General features: G+C 41.2%; 1 protein-coding gene across 1 annotated transcript; it reads right to left on the reverse strand.

Moving 5' to 3' along the window:
• Positions 1 to 2,582: 2,582 nt before the first annotated feature.
• Positions 2,583 to 11,519, reverse strand: pnck (pregnancy up-regulated nonubiquitous CaM kinase). Its single transcript, XM_036533819.1, has 12 exons — positions 11,472 to 11,519; positions 10,077 to 10,171; positions 9,042 to 9,173; positions 8,683 to 8,757; positions 8,034 to 8,172; positions 7,271 to 7,394; positions 7,078 to 7,153; positions 6,741 to 6,853; positions 5,970 to 6,048; positions 3,110 to 3,197; positions 2,751 to 2,847; positions 2,583 to 2,638 (listed from the first exon to the last, which is right to left on the reverse strand). The coding sequence occupies exons 2-12, from the start codon at positions 10,151 to 10,153 to the stop codon at positions 2,625 to 2,627; spliced, it is 1,014 nt and encodes a 337-aa protein (XP_036389712.1). The 5' UTR covers positions 10,154 to 10,171; positions 11,472 to 11,519; the 3' UTR covers positions 2,583 to 2,624.
• Between the last annotated feature and the right edge of the window lie 1,714 nt (positions 11,520 to 13,233).

Genomic DNA, 13,233 nt, shown 5'->3' on the forward strand with positions numbered 1-13,233 from the left:
TTCCACATGAGTGCACCCTTAGCAGGGCTTTACAGGGGGGATGGAGTGGTGAGAATGGTTTTATTTCTTAATGCTCATTGATGGCTCTGCTGGAAAATCACTTGAAAACAGCGGTGAGTGCTTTTAACAGTTGGCGTTGTGTTTTCCAGGTACCATCCTGTTGAGGAAAAGCAAATCTACCTGCACATCAGAGTACACTCTGCATTTTGGCGCAAATTGAAATGGCTAGGGTCAGGGGGAAGAGACACCTCAAAGCTTTCAGGAACCTGTCTCCCTGGTTTAAGGTAGGGCTAAGAAACTTCACTGCCAAAAAGGGCACATGATTTCTATTACTTTTTATATCTTACTTACAGTCTTCATTTTCAAAAGACATTAAAGTTTGTTCCGACTCAAGCCTACTGTCACTGTGTATGGGCATTTTATTTGACTGCAATGTTATTTGAGCCAGAACAGACACTTACATTATCAATGTTTCTAAAGACCAAAAGAAATATTTCTAAGAACTAAAGTCATTGTTCATAATGCCTGACTAATCATCTAATGTTCACAAATTTTCAGAGAATATGGAGATAGAGGCCAGAGTTAATGGGTTTTTTTTTTTCAAGGATTTGAATGAAACATTCAGACACGCTGATATGTCAGCGACTTGCTGTTCAATAAGCAGAGAACAGGCTCTGTAAATGCAACAACAGGAAATAAATGCATGTCAGGTGAAAAGGTAAAGGGGTCATAGGCATGAATTTCATACACAAGCCTAAAAGCAATGGAAGCATCTGATGTCTAATGGTGGAGTATTATGCCCTCTACTGGTGACAAATAAGAACTGTTTCATTTCATGGATGTTCAGTAGTGTTACCAAACACAGCAAAGGCAGGCCTGGAGCGCTGGGGATGTTTCTGCTCTTGTTCCATCCAGGCCATTAAATACAGACTTGGAAGAAGGGTTAGGTAAACCAGCATGGGTGACAGTGCGTTGGAGGAACTCCACACATGTTAAAGCGGGTTGCCAGTATGAGTATTCACCAGCACCAGTCACAGCACACATAGGGCGTAGGGGGTGGCCATAGTATACAGAGACACCCCCCCTCCCCCCCTCCAGTAAATCACCCAACACACCCACTCAGATGAACGGCAAAATCTCCATGACAATTGTTATGTCATAATTATATGTTGATTTTCAGAAGATGTGTCCAATAGCTGTTTGTCTTCCTCACAGAAAAGTTGCAGAAAACTCCCAGCTGACATGTGTTTCCCTGCTGTCCCCGCAGACCAATGAAAAGCCTTCAAGCGGCTATGTGAACTGCAGTGCAGTGCAATTATTTTCTCTCTAATAAAACACAGGCATTAATTCTGTCCCCACAAATTGGCCGTTACATTGCTCTGGTCAGACTGCCAGGGTGGAAAATGACAGGGATTTCTAATATATTTAATTCCTTCAAGATGTGCGCTTGCATGCATGTTAAACATAGTGAGGGTGAGTCATGTATACCTACGAAGCTGTTTTCCATCAACACTTGGGGAAGTGTTGAAGTGTTGTTACACACACACGGGCAGATGTGAACATTCTGGCACCAGTTTATTCACTAGGACACATTGGACAGTAGGCGGAAAACATTGGTTTGGAAAGTTACTCTTGTATTACTACATTAACATTAATAATGTGATTAATGACAGAGTCGGAAACAAAGCACATTTCGCACATTGCTCAGCATTCAGCATAGAGCTGGAGAGTAATATACAGGCTTTGAAATTAGTCAGTTTGACTGTGTAACATGTAACTTCATACAACAAAAGAGTGTTATCAAGCACATTCAAGCTTGGCTATGAAGGTCTTCTTAGATGCTAAGCTGCTAAGATGCGTCAAGCAGAGTTGGCATGAATCCAATTTCAGTTCAGTCAGTTTGAAGACATGAATTGAAATTCAATTAATTAACTGAAAAATCTTCACTGACAATGATGGGAGATTTTCCAATTCATGAACTGAATTTCACTTCATTCCCTGAAAGGCCTATATATATATATATATATATGAGAGTGCACCTGAAAATATTGAAAATTAGGATGTCCAAGTATCATCAGTATAATATCATAATTAAAATATCTTTATACATAAACTTTCTGTCTTTCCCATGGTAATAATCTGTCATGATTTGATCGAAGATGATGAGTATTGAGCCATCATATTTTTTGATTATTATTTCCTTCATAAAAGTGAAACCGCTCTTGCAGAAACCAGTCATTCATCACACTTAAAGCTGTAAGTCGATGCTCAGAGAATTACTTGTCGTGAGGCCTCACAAGCTAAGTTTACTGGAGAGCAAGAAGAGCAAGCATCAGTAAGATTACTGGTTAAAGAAACACATCAAGTCATGCAAAGAGGGCAACAGTACAGTTCTTAATGTTTTTTTTCCTGTTGCACAAAGTAGAGTGTATTTTTTAAATTTATCAAGACTGTATTCACCAGTCCAGTGAAGAGCATGTCTCACATCTGTTGTTAAATAAGTCAATGAGCGTCTCCACTACACAGCATCCATTTGATAGAGACAATGACCTCACATGCAAAATGACTGTAGATCACACCCCAGGCCAGAGGGACTGCTGCTCTGTCCTCTGTCAGTGGCTGCTTTAGAGGCTGTCTGCTGAAAAAAAGAAAGATAAGACAAAACCAGGTTCAGCCCTTTGTTCCTCTCGCGGAGGTGATGGGTCTTTTGCAAGGGGCAAAGAGACACTGTTCTGTGAGGGGTGCCTCACCTCCCCCAGCTGCAGAGTCTTCCATCTCCCCCTCGTCCTCCACTGCCAGGCTCCTCTTACTGAGGTGACGCACCACCACAGTGGCATTGAAGGCCCTCTGAAACGCAGCACAAACTGTCCTTTACCTCCCCTGCCAAGGGCATACTTTGCACTGTCAGCCCAGAGAGACACCCAGCCTGGCAGCAGGGACCAGCCGAGATCACGTGCGGAAGTCTCCAAAGTGAGCATATGTAATGTTTTACTGTGCGTGGTGTGAGGCATATTTATTACGTAACCATGTTTGCTGTGAGATTGGTGATTGGTGAGTACATGGCTGTCTCCCCCACCCCCCTCTCCCAGTCCCAAGAGAGTCGTCTCACCTTCCATTGGCTCTTGGCGAAGTTCTTCTGAATCTGCTCGCTGACGGAGTCGTGGATGTTCTTCTCCAGGGCTGCCCCACCCGATATCCTGCCAGGAAACAGAACGCCCACATGAGGACGTGAAACCCCACTGATGCTTTTTGTCAGAAAATTAACCTGCAGTAGACCCGTTTCTGCACTGTGTGTGCATGACTGGCAGAAATCTGTTCTCTGGAAAATTAAATCTGACTCAGCTGATAAGCATTTATGGTACAGAGGGACAAATGTACCCCCTGCGCTAATTTTATTTAAAATTTACAGAGATGGTCACCATTGCCTCTGTCACCCGCCAATCACACTGCATCTTCCAGGTATACTGTAGCATTTGTGACCAAATAAGAGCAGTGGTTACTTCTCACCCCAGTGTGTGTGCGTGTGTGTCTGTGTGTGTGTCTGTAGCTGTCCCTAGCAGTCTCTGGAACACTCCTGTTATGATGGAATGACACCAGAATCACCTACAGCACACTAGACCGGATCAATGTGGGTGCAGAAATTGCCCTGGTCAGTTATAGTACTTTTGCAGTTTTCCTAGTTATATATGTGGGGGACTTTGTTACACTTAGTTGCTGGATTGTCCTCATTTGATTAATATTCTCTGTCAAAATCATTATTTCTGTTAACATAAACGTTGTTATTTCTTTACGCACCTCTAAGAGTAGCTGTTTATCTTGTACAGCATTGTGGTGTTGATAAAGACGTGCTAAAGTATCTGAATAAATTATTGTGATAATATTATTATTTTTAGGCATGCCACAATTGACTCATCACTACATAGGGAGCAACGAACAAGCTATGTGCATTTCCCTTGTGCGCCCATCTGCGACGCCATTGGCTGTTTTTCCCACTACAAGTCACAGTGCACTAAAGCAGACCTAGCTCTGATTGGAGGAGCAGTGCATCTCTCAGCAATGACAACCAGGGCTTGGTGTGCACCTAGCAATCCACTAGGGGGCACTGATGTACCTGAGGAGCCCTGGCTGACTCTAATTCAGCCTACCCTGCCTGTACACAATTGATCGTGTTCCACATCAGCAAACTCCTGGTCATGGTCAGTTAATGACTGTACCAAACCATTTGTTTGATCCAGGGACTCACATGCAGCCAGGGAAAGCAGCTTTTCCAACTGAGAGAAAGTGTACTAGAACCCAACTAGCACTACAGTAAGTGTGGAATGTGATTGGCTGGAACACTGGACCCCAAACACTGTGGGTTGTAGTCCCAGGTGGAAAAATTTTTACAAACAATGATTTTTTTTTTTTTTAATGTTTTTAGTTACCAATCTCTAACATTTAGGTCAATTGTTAGAGATTGGTTAGAGATTCCTCAATTCTAACAATTTAGGTCACACACTGTCCTGTAATGGTGATGCTGTTCTATTCTCTTTGGACATCTAGTTACATAGTGTCAGTGAAAATCAAACTGCATAAGGGAGTTATGGATTAAAAGTGTAAAATCATAAAAAAACTATACATTGTCCTGGATGGGACAATGGCAATGAGCAGTTGGATGTGTGTTCCTCTAATTCAGTGCAGGCTCTTGTGCAAGTTAAGCAGATGAAGCTAGTGTGTGTGGGTGTGGGTGTGGGTGTGTGTGTGTGTGTGTGTGTGTGTGTGTGGTATCAACCCACTCCTAATCTTCAAATGTGCCTAATTCCAGGAAGTAATTATGAAATTTGGAATACTATGTGGTGGCTTATATAGAGGCAATTTCATTCTGCAGTAACTCAGGCTTATTTTTGATAAGATTCAGATTTTCAGTCTTTGATTGGTGTCATATAACGATGACAAGCGAACACAATTACTGGCCCCTTTCATTAATTAGGTGTACAGCAGCTCTTTTCTGAAAATTATCTTCCAGCTGCAATCCAGTAGTGTTTAATCATGCTGCCTTCCAATCTAACTGTGTGCTCCGAGGGAGAATTACAAATGGTCACTCTAACTCTCACAAAAGAGGACATCTGAGGCATATGTGTACATAAACAATGAATTATCACGTAAGCCATTTAACAAACATTCAGTGATTCAACATTCTTGAATTAATAATTTATTTATAATTAATACTGTCCCAGGCAACTACAATGTTAGATTCCTTAGTCAAAAGCATACATTTTCATCAGATACACTTCCCTCCACCATTCACTGCTTGTTGGAATCAGATTTCATAATATTAAAATTGTGCCGTAAAGGATAAATAGGAAAATATGATTTGATTTTTTTTTTTTTCAAAAATGATTCCATCTTTCATTGGTGCCTGTCATAGTATACGAGGAATCAAAAATGAAAGAGAAGAGCTGTAATAAGTCTCCGGTAGACTGAGTTAATCCACTACAGAGCTTTCCTCATCATGTTTCAGTTCGTATCTGTTTTAATTCTCCATTACTGCTGTGTACGCAGTCCCTGGAGAGTTATGTGCTATTCCCCTTTTTTAATGTGAGGTATATTGAAGATTGAGCTCAAACAAAAAATGGCAGCGCCTGGGCAGAGCAAAGTGCTTATTAAACTCCTGCCAGGAGATCTAGTGAAAATAAAACACATAAAGAGCGCAGTTCATCAAGTGGACTGATATTATGTACAGCATTGAATGTCCCTGCTGATAATAACAAAAAGAGAGAGTTGTAGCAAACATTGTGAATTGTGATCAGTCCATTGATTGGACTTGGTGCTAATTTTAATATCAGTAGACATATATATATATATTTGTTATTCGTTATGTCCCATGATCTATTTGATTGGAATTAGAATCCTTCTGAGGGTTAGGAGAGTCCAGGTATCAGAGATGTGGAAGAGAGAATAGAGAGGAATAAAGATGAAGTAAAACTTACCAAGGATGCTTGAGAGCCTGCTCACAGTTGTACCGCTTTTCTGGGTCTTTCTGCAGTAAGTGGGATATGAAGTCTTTGGCTGAACAGAATAAGAAAGAAGAAGCAAACAGAAAAGTGGGACAGAGAGAATCCAACACAGGGACACACAATCTGTTAAATTAGATTAATGTCATTTTGAATACATGATTCACATTTCTATGACTGGAATATGTACAGCCTTCTCTTGGCAAACCAGTGGAGCTGGGCAGGATACTTCAGTGGGAGACTTCCCAGAAAATCTAGAATAAAACTGGGGTAGTGTTTATGGACAAGCATACCAGCAGGGTGTGCTGTTCATCCTGGAAGCATAAATCCGTGCCTCAGCATAGCGATGGCAATACTGTGCCATTTCTGTATGAGGTGCAGTCTTTTAGACCAGTCATTAAATCTGAGACTATGACTCACTTCGGTAATTAAAGGTCCCATAACACTTGTTGCACGGAGCAAGTGTGTTCTCCTGCCAAATTCCCAATCAGGTTCTACCAAACTGAATGTCTTTGTTTTAACTGGCTGAATAAATCCTTGTTTTGCTACTACAGCTGTTGCTGAGTGGGCTTGCTGATCTAATATGGCATCTGTGCACCATCCAGGTGGATGTTACACATTGATGAGTGATCAAACCTCCCAGCCCCACACTGTACAACCCTCTGAGAGGGTGCCATTTTAAGTCATCATTCTGATTATGGGACTGTCTGTTTTCCACAGTGCGGTAAGATCAGAGATCTGGAGCACCTGAGTCAGAGATGGCATCCCAGTACGGTGAGTCAAACTCAAATTCCGCCTTTATAATCTGCTTGTAGAGTTTTGTGTCGTTCTCATCGTAGAACGGAGGGTAGCCACACAGTCTGGAAAGAAAAGAGCAAAGATCTGCTGAAAGATCTGCTGGGGCACTGCTGTTGTACCATTGGGCAAGGTAAAACATGTAAAAACTGTAACTTATGTAAATTGCTCTGGGTAAGAGAATCTGCTAAATGAAAATAATAAAATGTAACATCTGGTTTAACCCACATTGCAATGAGACTCTTAAGTGCCTACAGAAGCAGTGAATAGACACTTGGTGGACACTTACAGTATGTAGGAGATGACCCCTACAGCCCAGAGGTCAACCTCTTTACCATAAGTTTTCTGCTGCAAGAGCTCTGGTGCTACAAAAAAAAAAAAAGAGAGAGTCACTGAAGGGGTTAGAATGGCCTTCGGCATTTTAACATCAAGGGCTGTGTTTGGTGAAGTCCCGGAGAGAAGGATATCTGAGCCCTCCTCACCTACATAAGCAGGTGTCCCACAGGCCGTGGACAATGCCCCCTGTTCCTCCATCTTGGAGAGGCCAAAGTCGCTGATGACTATCTTGGAGTCCTCTAATGGACTTTCGTACAGCAGGTTCTCAGGCTGGGCAAAGAAGGCAGACACAGGCACTCAGTAATATGTGTGTCATTTCCTGTGAAATAAGTCTTCAGACTGTATGTTTTTGCCAGATGATTTAAAGTTGTCCTGTCCCTTGAGTCCCATGACAGTAGGCACTTTATGTCACAAACTCTCCAGCCAGTCATCCTTTCTCCTGCAGTATATGCAGCCTTGTCTCTCACCAATCAAGGGGAAGAGCTAAGAAGCGGATTGGTGGGATGACTCTCCAGAATTCATCTATTTATGTACCTCTATTGCCCCCCATAATTCATTTAAGCCACCTTTGCTGTGTTTCGCTTCCATACCAGATTCATACAGTTCTAGTGTGGGTCAATGGGGTCTAAGATGCTGCTGAGAGGATTCCAATCCGAGAAGGGTGGAATTCACTAATCAACAGAACTGCAATCCTGATCCAAAAAAGGTTGTGTGGCAACATCTGTGGAATTGTAGGGGTCATTGTTTACTACAGTGATATCTCACTATATGGTTGCAAACCTGCAAAGATTTATTGTTGGTGTGGAAGAAATGTTGATTGATTTTTCTCTTTGTGGCTGTGATTGGCAGAGGCAGACTTTGTTCCAGGCGATCTGACTCAGTGCTGTTGTGACGTTATTCGCACCGTACCTTCAGATCCCTGTGCACGATGCCCAGCTGGTGGAGGTATTTGACCGCCTCCAGGACCTGGTGAATCACACGGCTGGCATCCTTCTCTGTGTAGTTCCCTCTCTCCAGGATCCGATCCAGGAGTTCCCCGCCTGTCACCCTAACACAGCGACAGGGTATATACATGGGAGGGTAAATATTTGCCACCGAAGGGGATTAATCCATCAAAACCCCGGCTGCTCCAAGTTTACTTTGCTCCAGGGAATTCAAACATTCAAGAATGTTTCACTGATGAAAGTATGAATATTTTGGATTGCTAGTACATTTACTTGTGTGTATAATTGTAATCTGAAATGAAGTTCTGCAGAATACATGCAAGTACATTGTTTGACAAAAAAACTAAGGGAACCCAATCAATTTTAGATAATAAAATTCTTTGTGCCCTTGAATTACCCAGCAGTAGGGTTTCAATTATTCATTGAAATAAAATGGTATATTAATAGTTAATTATGATAATTATACGGAAAGTTTCAGCGCTTCTTTTTCAATTTGTCTGCAAATCTATCCAGCCCTATCCACTCAGCATTCTTATAGACATTTTATGCTTGAATTTTTATTTCATTTTCTTTAAGTCAAGACCGTCAGCTGTTCATCCTCAGATTTCACATACAGAGTCATCACCAAATAGAGCTTTGTAGGTGTCTCAAAGGTTTCCTCCAGTGACACTATGTTTGCATGGTCGATTCTGCAGGAAAGTGAAAAAAAGAAGCTGTTAAGATATATTAAACTGGTCAAAACCATTTAAACAGCGAAAACCAAACTGAAAGTAGTGGAGCTGGCATTAATGCATGAACCTATTGAATAGAATTAATCAATTTTTGTGTGTTTGCAATTGCTGCAAATATTCAAACCTTACATAGTACCTTGACAACTTTATATTCTTGTATTTACATCCACAAAGGATAATGAATATAGATGCATGAGAGTTATTAGCAAATACATATGGAGTAAATAAGCCTAGGGACTGACTTGCGCAGCACGGCGATTTCATTCTCCAGCAGAGACTCCTTGCCCTTCAGCGCCCTCTTGTGGATGCACTTGACGGCAACAAGCCTCTGAGTGCGGCGGTGCTGAGCGACCCGCACCTCTGAGAAGGAGCCTCTGAAACAAGTCATATCATTGAGCCACTGCAGAGACAATGGCAAGAGTTTAACCTTATTACAATATCATATTCTCTTCATGTAGAATAAATACGTAAATGTCTGGATGCTTGGTTCTATGGTTAAAGAAGATTGGAAGATTTTCCATTCAAAATAATATATGAAGCTATAACTATTTTATAACATAATTCTGATAAATGAAAAGGAACAGCCAAAGAAAAATACACAATTTTTTGTTGCCCTGAATAGCACTGCATCTTTGAAACAAATCATAGCTATTTTAGCAGGCTGACCTCTGAAAATCTCTAGTGTCCAACAGGAAGTTATGCAAATTTGTCTATAAATACATCATTCATGTCAGATGGGTGATCAGATGATTTCACCAGGGGCTTCACTTCATTTTATCATTATTTTTATTGTTAATACATTTTATCTTAAACACAAGTTGTAAATAATTTCTTTCTTCAGGAAAAGTTTGGTTGTGGCATCTTAGAATGCCTCCATTAGTGTATTTCCACCATAAGCTTTGATTATTGGCCAGGACATTCTCTGACCGCTACTATGTTTAATGGACCTGAAGTAGTCTCATTGAAAAACAATCAACCATTGGCGTGACCAGCAAACCCTCATGGAAACACACTCCTTCTGACTCCTTCACACTCCTAATTTCCTTCTGACTTCTGTGCGATAAGACTGTGACACAGAAACTCTTTACTGGTTACTAGGACCATATATATGGTCAACGCACAGTCAACTGTAACATCATAGATCACGTAAAACATACCTGGGTGTTCTGCACTGTGCAAAATGACCACAGCAATAAACAAACCCTGAGAATTAATCATGGTTTTGCGCCCTATGGGACTAAGGCTTATAAATACATTACATTAGTATAGACACTCACTCCCCAAGTTTTTCCTTTAACTCGTACACCGCTGAAATATCCTCAGCCTTCTTCCTGGGCTCTTTAATGAAAGGCATCTTCTACCTGCAGGAAACCTAAACACACACACACACACACATACGCACATGCTTAACTGCACCTTCAGAACCATCCTTGGCGCTCTGAGTTCCCCCAGTTCTCCCTATGCTTGCTCTCTGGGTGTACTTGTGTAGATGAGTCTCCTTTTGAATGGATAAAGATCAAAACTAACATTTCCCTGTGAATTTGTCAAATAATTTAACTTCATTCACTTTGTTTCATGATGTCCAACTGTGCTATATTTGCTCATTCAACTGTGATAACTTTAATAGAAGAAGGTCTGTGCAAGCCTTGTGATGTTTATAATAGAACAATTAGGAAAAGGAACAGTCTTTGACAACTGGAGCTGTTAAATAACAATCTCTAAACTGCAAGAAGCTGAGGTTTACAGTTCTGTACTAACACACACATAGTATGATATGTGGAATGTGCTACATGCAAGCAGAGGATTTATTTACCTTCAACATGTTTTGGTTATCAGTGAAGGACCATAAGTTTTATGAGGAGAAGTTTTGGTTGCCCTGACCATGCACAGGATGTGTCAAGACCGTTTTCAAGGTAGCGCATTATCTAAATCCAATGATGTTCATGCTTCAGTGCACTGTTGACATGTTCTGTTCATAGTCAGGGAACTCTAATCAATTTGCAATATCTTACTGTAGCCCTGTGTAATGTCTGCCTGTTCGTCTCCAGGCAACACATGTATTTTTTTTTCCTTTCTGCATTCCTGCAGAGGGCATCCAATTTCACGATTGACAATGTAACATGCAATGCGGTACTGTCAAGCTGGCGACCACATCCAAGCTAAATGGTTACCACTTGCATTTATTCAGCACCTCAGACGCGATAAATGCTTTTGTTAATGGTCTGGCTCTCAGACAGTGCAGCTAAGTTTGGGCCAGTTTGCAAAAACACAGCTTCACTTCTGGTGTACCACTGAGAGACTTTTCACAAGAAACAACCTGAAAAATCACACCAGCCCACTCATGCAAAAATTAGCTGTGATTCAGTGAGGAAAATTCTTGTAATCTCTGACTGAATTCATGAAGCATTCTGTCTGTAGAATTCTCTGTTGAAAGTCCAAAAGGTGCACTACATTGCAACATCTTAACATTCAAAACACATAAATGGTATATTGACATTGGTAACCATACTCAAATGTAATTTAACTAATAATACACTCCCATAATAGCAATTGTATGAGAGCCCAATGCACTGACACAGTCTGCACACTGGTGGCTCATCATGCCCACCCCTGAACACATTTGTGTTATTAAAACATTAATCTTCGCAGTCATCAAAAGAAAATATGTTTACCTGTTGATTGTCGCAGTGGAGAAGACTGTGCACGCTTTCTCTGCCTGCTGTTACAGTTATCCTTGGCTTCTCCTCCACGACACCCCCATCCCACACACACACGCACACACAGGGCATAAACACACACACACACACACACTTCACTCAATGCCCCCACCCCTCCAAAAAAAAAAAAAAAAAAACCATCTCTGTTCTTTAATTGAAAATCACATTCTTTTTCAGAGGCGACCTTGCCCGCCCACACACATACAAGAAGCAAGCTGACTTTTTAAAGAGACAGAGGGAGAGGGAGGGAGAGAGACAATAGAGGCATGGAAACTGTCTGACTCATTGCACCAGCATCAAGACCATAGCTGTTCCTCATAATGGCTGTGAGCTGCAACTTCATACCAAACGCATTGTGTATCCATTCCATACATTACAGTATCGCACAGTATCATACAGTAGCCTGTGACACTAGTCTGACAAAACAAGAAGTCAGATGGAGACTAGATTGATGTAAATATACTGCGTGATTGATGTAAATATACTACATGACAGTAGCATAACATGATAAAACATACTGCTATCCTGCAGAGCCTTTCTATTCAGTTGGCCCGGATGCATTTTTGCTATATTTTTTTCAGGGTCTCCAGGTCAAACATGTATCACTTTCTAGAAAGGCTATGATTGGTTGGGATTAATACAAAAATTACCAGATCCCGGTTTGAATTTATCTTGGGTGTGAATAACATGAGCAAAAATGCACCGAAAGTTGCATGGAGTGTTTTACCATACATCCGAACACTGACATGTTACTGGTTGGTACTAAGTCAGGATTTCTCCATTAAAGCTGCAGCCTGTAAGAGTGACTTTATTACTTCTCTAACCCCCCTGCATGTGTCACACCGTCCGATCCAGGATCAGAGAGCAGAATCGCTGGGGAGCACCAGATGCCTGAAGTGATGTTTATGCTAACAGGTCTGTCCTCTGTACAGTGTCTGCGTGCATACCTCTACTCACCCTGTCAGGCTGCAGGGAAATCCACCATAAGCAGGCGTTCATCCGGCCCCTCTTTGGCACAAAGAATTCAAACAACCAACCGCTCCAGTGGAGCAGACGCCCTCGTGAGCTTACGAACGGTTTGGACTGCCGCTTCCTTCCGTAGCAACCGTTATGAAAACACAAATTGTTCTAGAACTTCGGCAAATGTGTTCACCATAGATCTACCTATGGTAACCAGTCATACCTCTCTGGATCATCCCAAAAATCAAATTGGTGATTAATGTTTTCGTGACGTAGTTTTGTTCCACATAGCTCTGAAACAAATTTTAGTGTTAATGTTAATGCTTCATTTTCTCTGTATAAAAGCATTATACTTTGGGCAGCATTCAGGCAAGAGCAAAGTAACATTGCCAAGTTGCAGTGTTTTACCGGATGAGTACTGCTTTATCCTAAATTGGTCTTATTATCATTATTATTATTCAAACATTTGGTCAAAACTTTATTTAAGAAAACATGGGTTCTTTGACATGAATCAGTCTGTTGATCCAAATGTACAGCGCACAGCAAAACTATTCATGTTACATCAACTCTGGCATTGTTTGTGAGTCCAACAAAAAAGTGAACAAAAAAGTACTGTCTCAGAATTCATTCAATCTTGAACATTTGGTTTTTTCTATTCACACATGGTATTTGCTTGGTGACCTGTATATGAGGAAGCAGTTAACAAAAACCCTTGAAACAGTATGCAGGGTATATCTGATAGGGATGACAGCGTAAT

The sequence above is a fragment of the Megalops cyprinoides genome, chromosome 7 (assembly GCF_013368585.1).
Source record: "Megalops cyprinoides isolate fMegCyp1 chromosome 7, fMegCyp1.pri, whole genome shotgun sequence".
NCBI lineage: Eukaryota > Metazoa > Chordata > Actinopteri > Elopiformes > Megalopidae > Megalops > Megalops cyprinoides.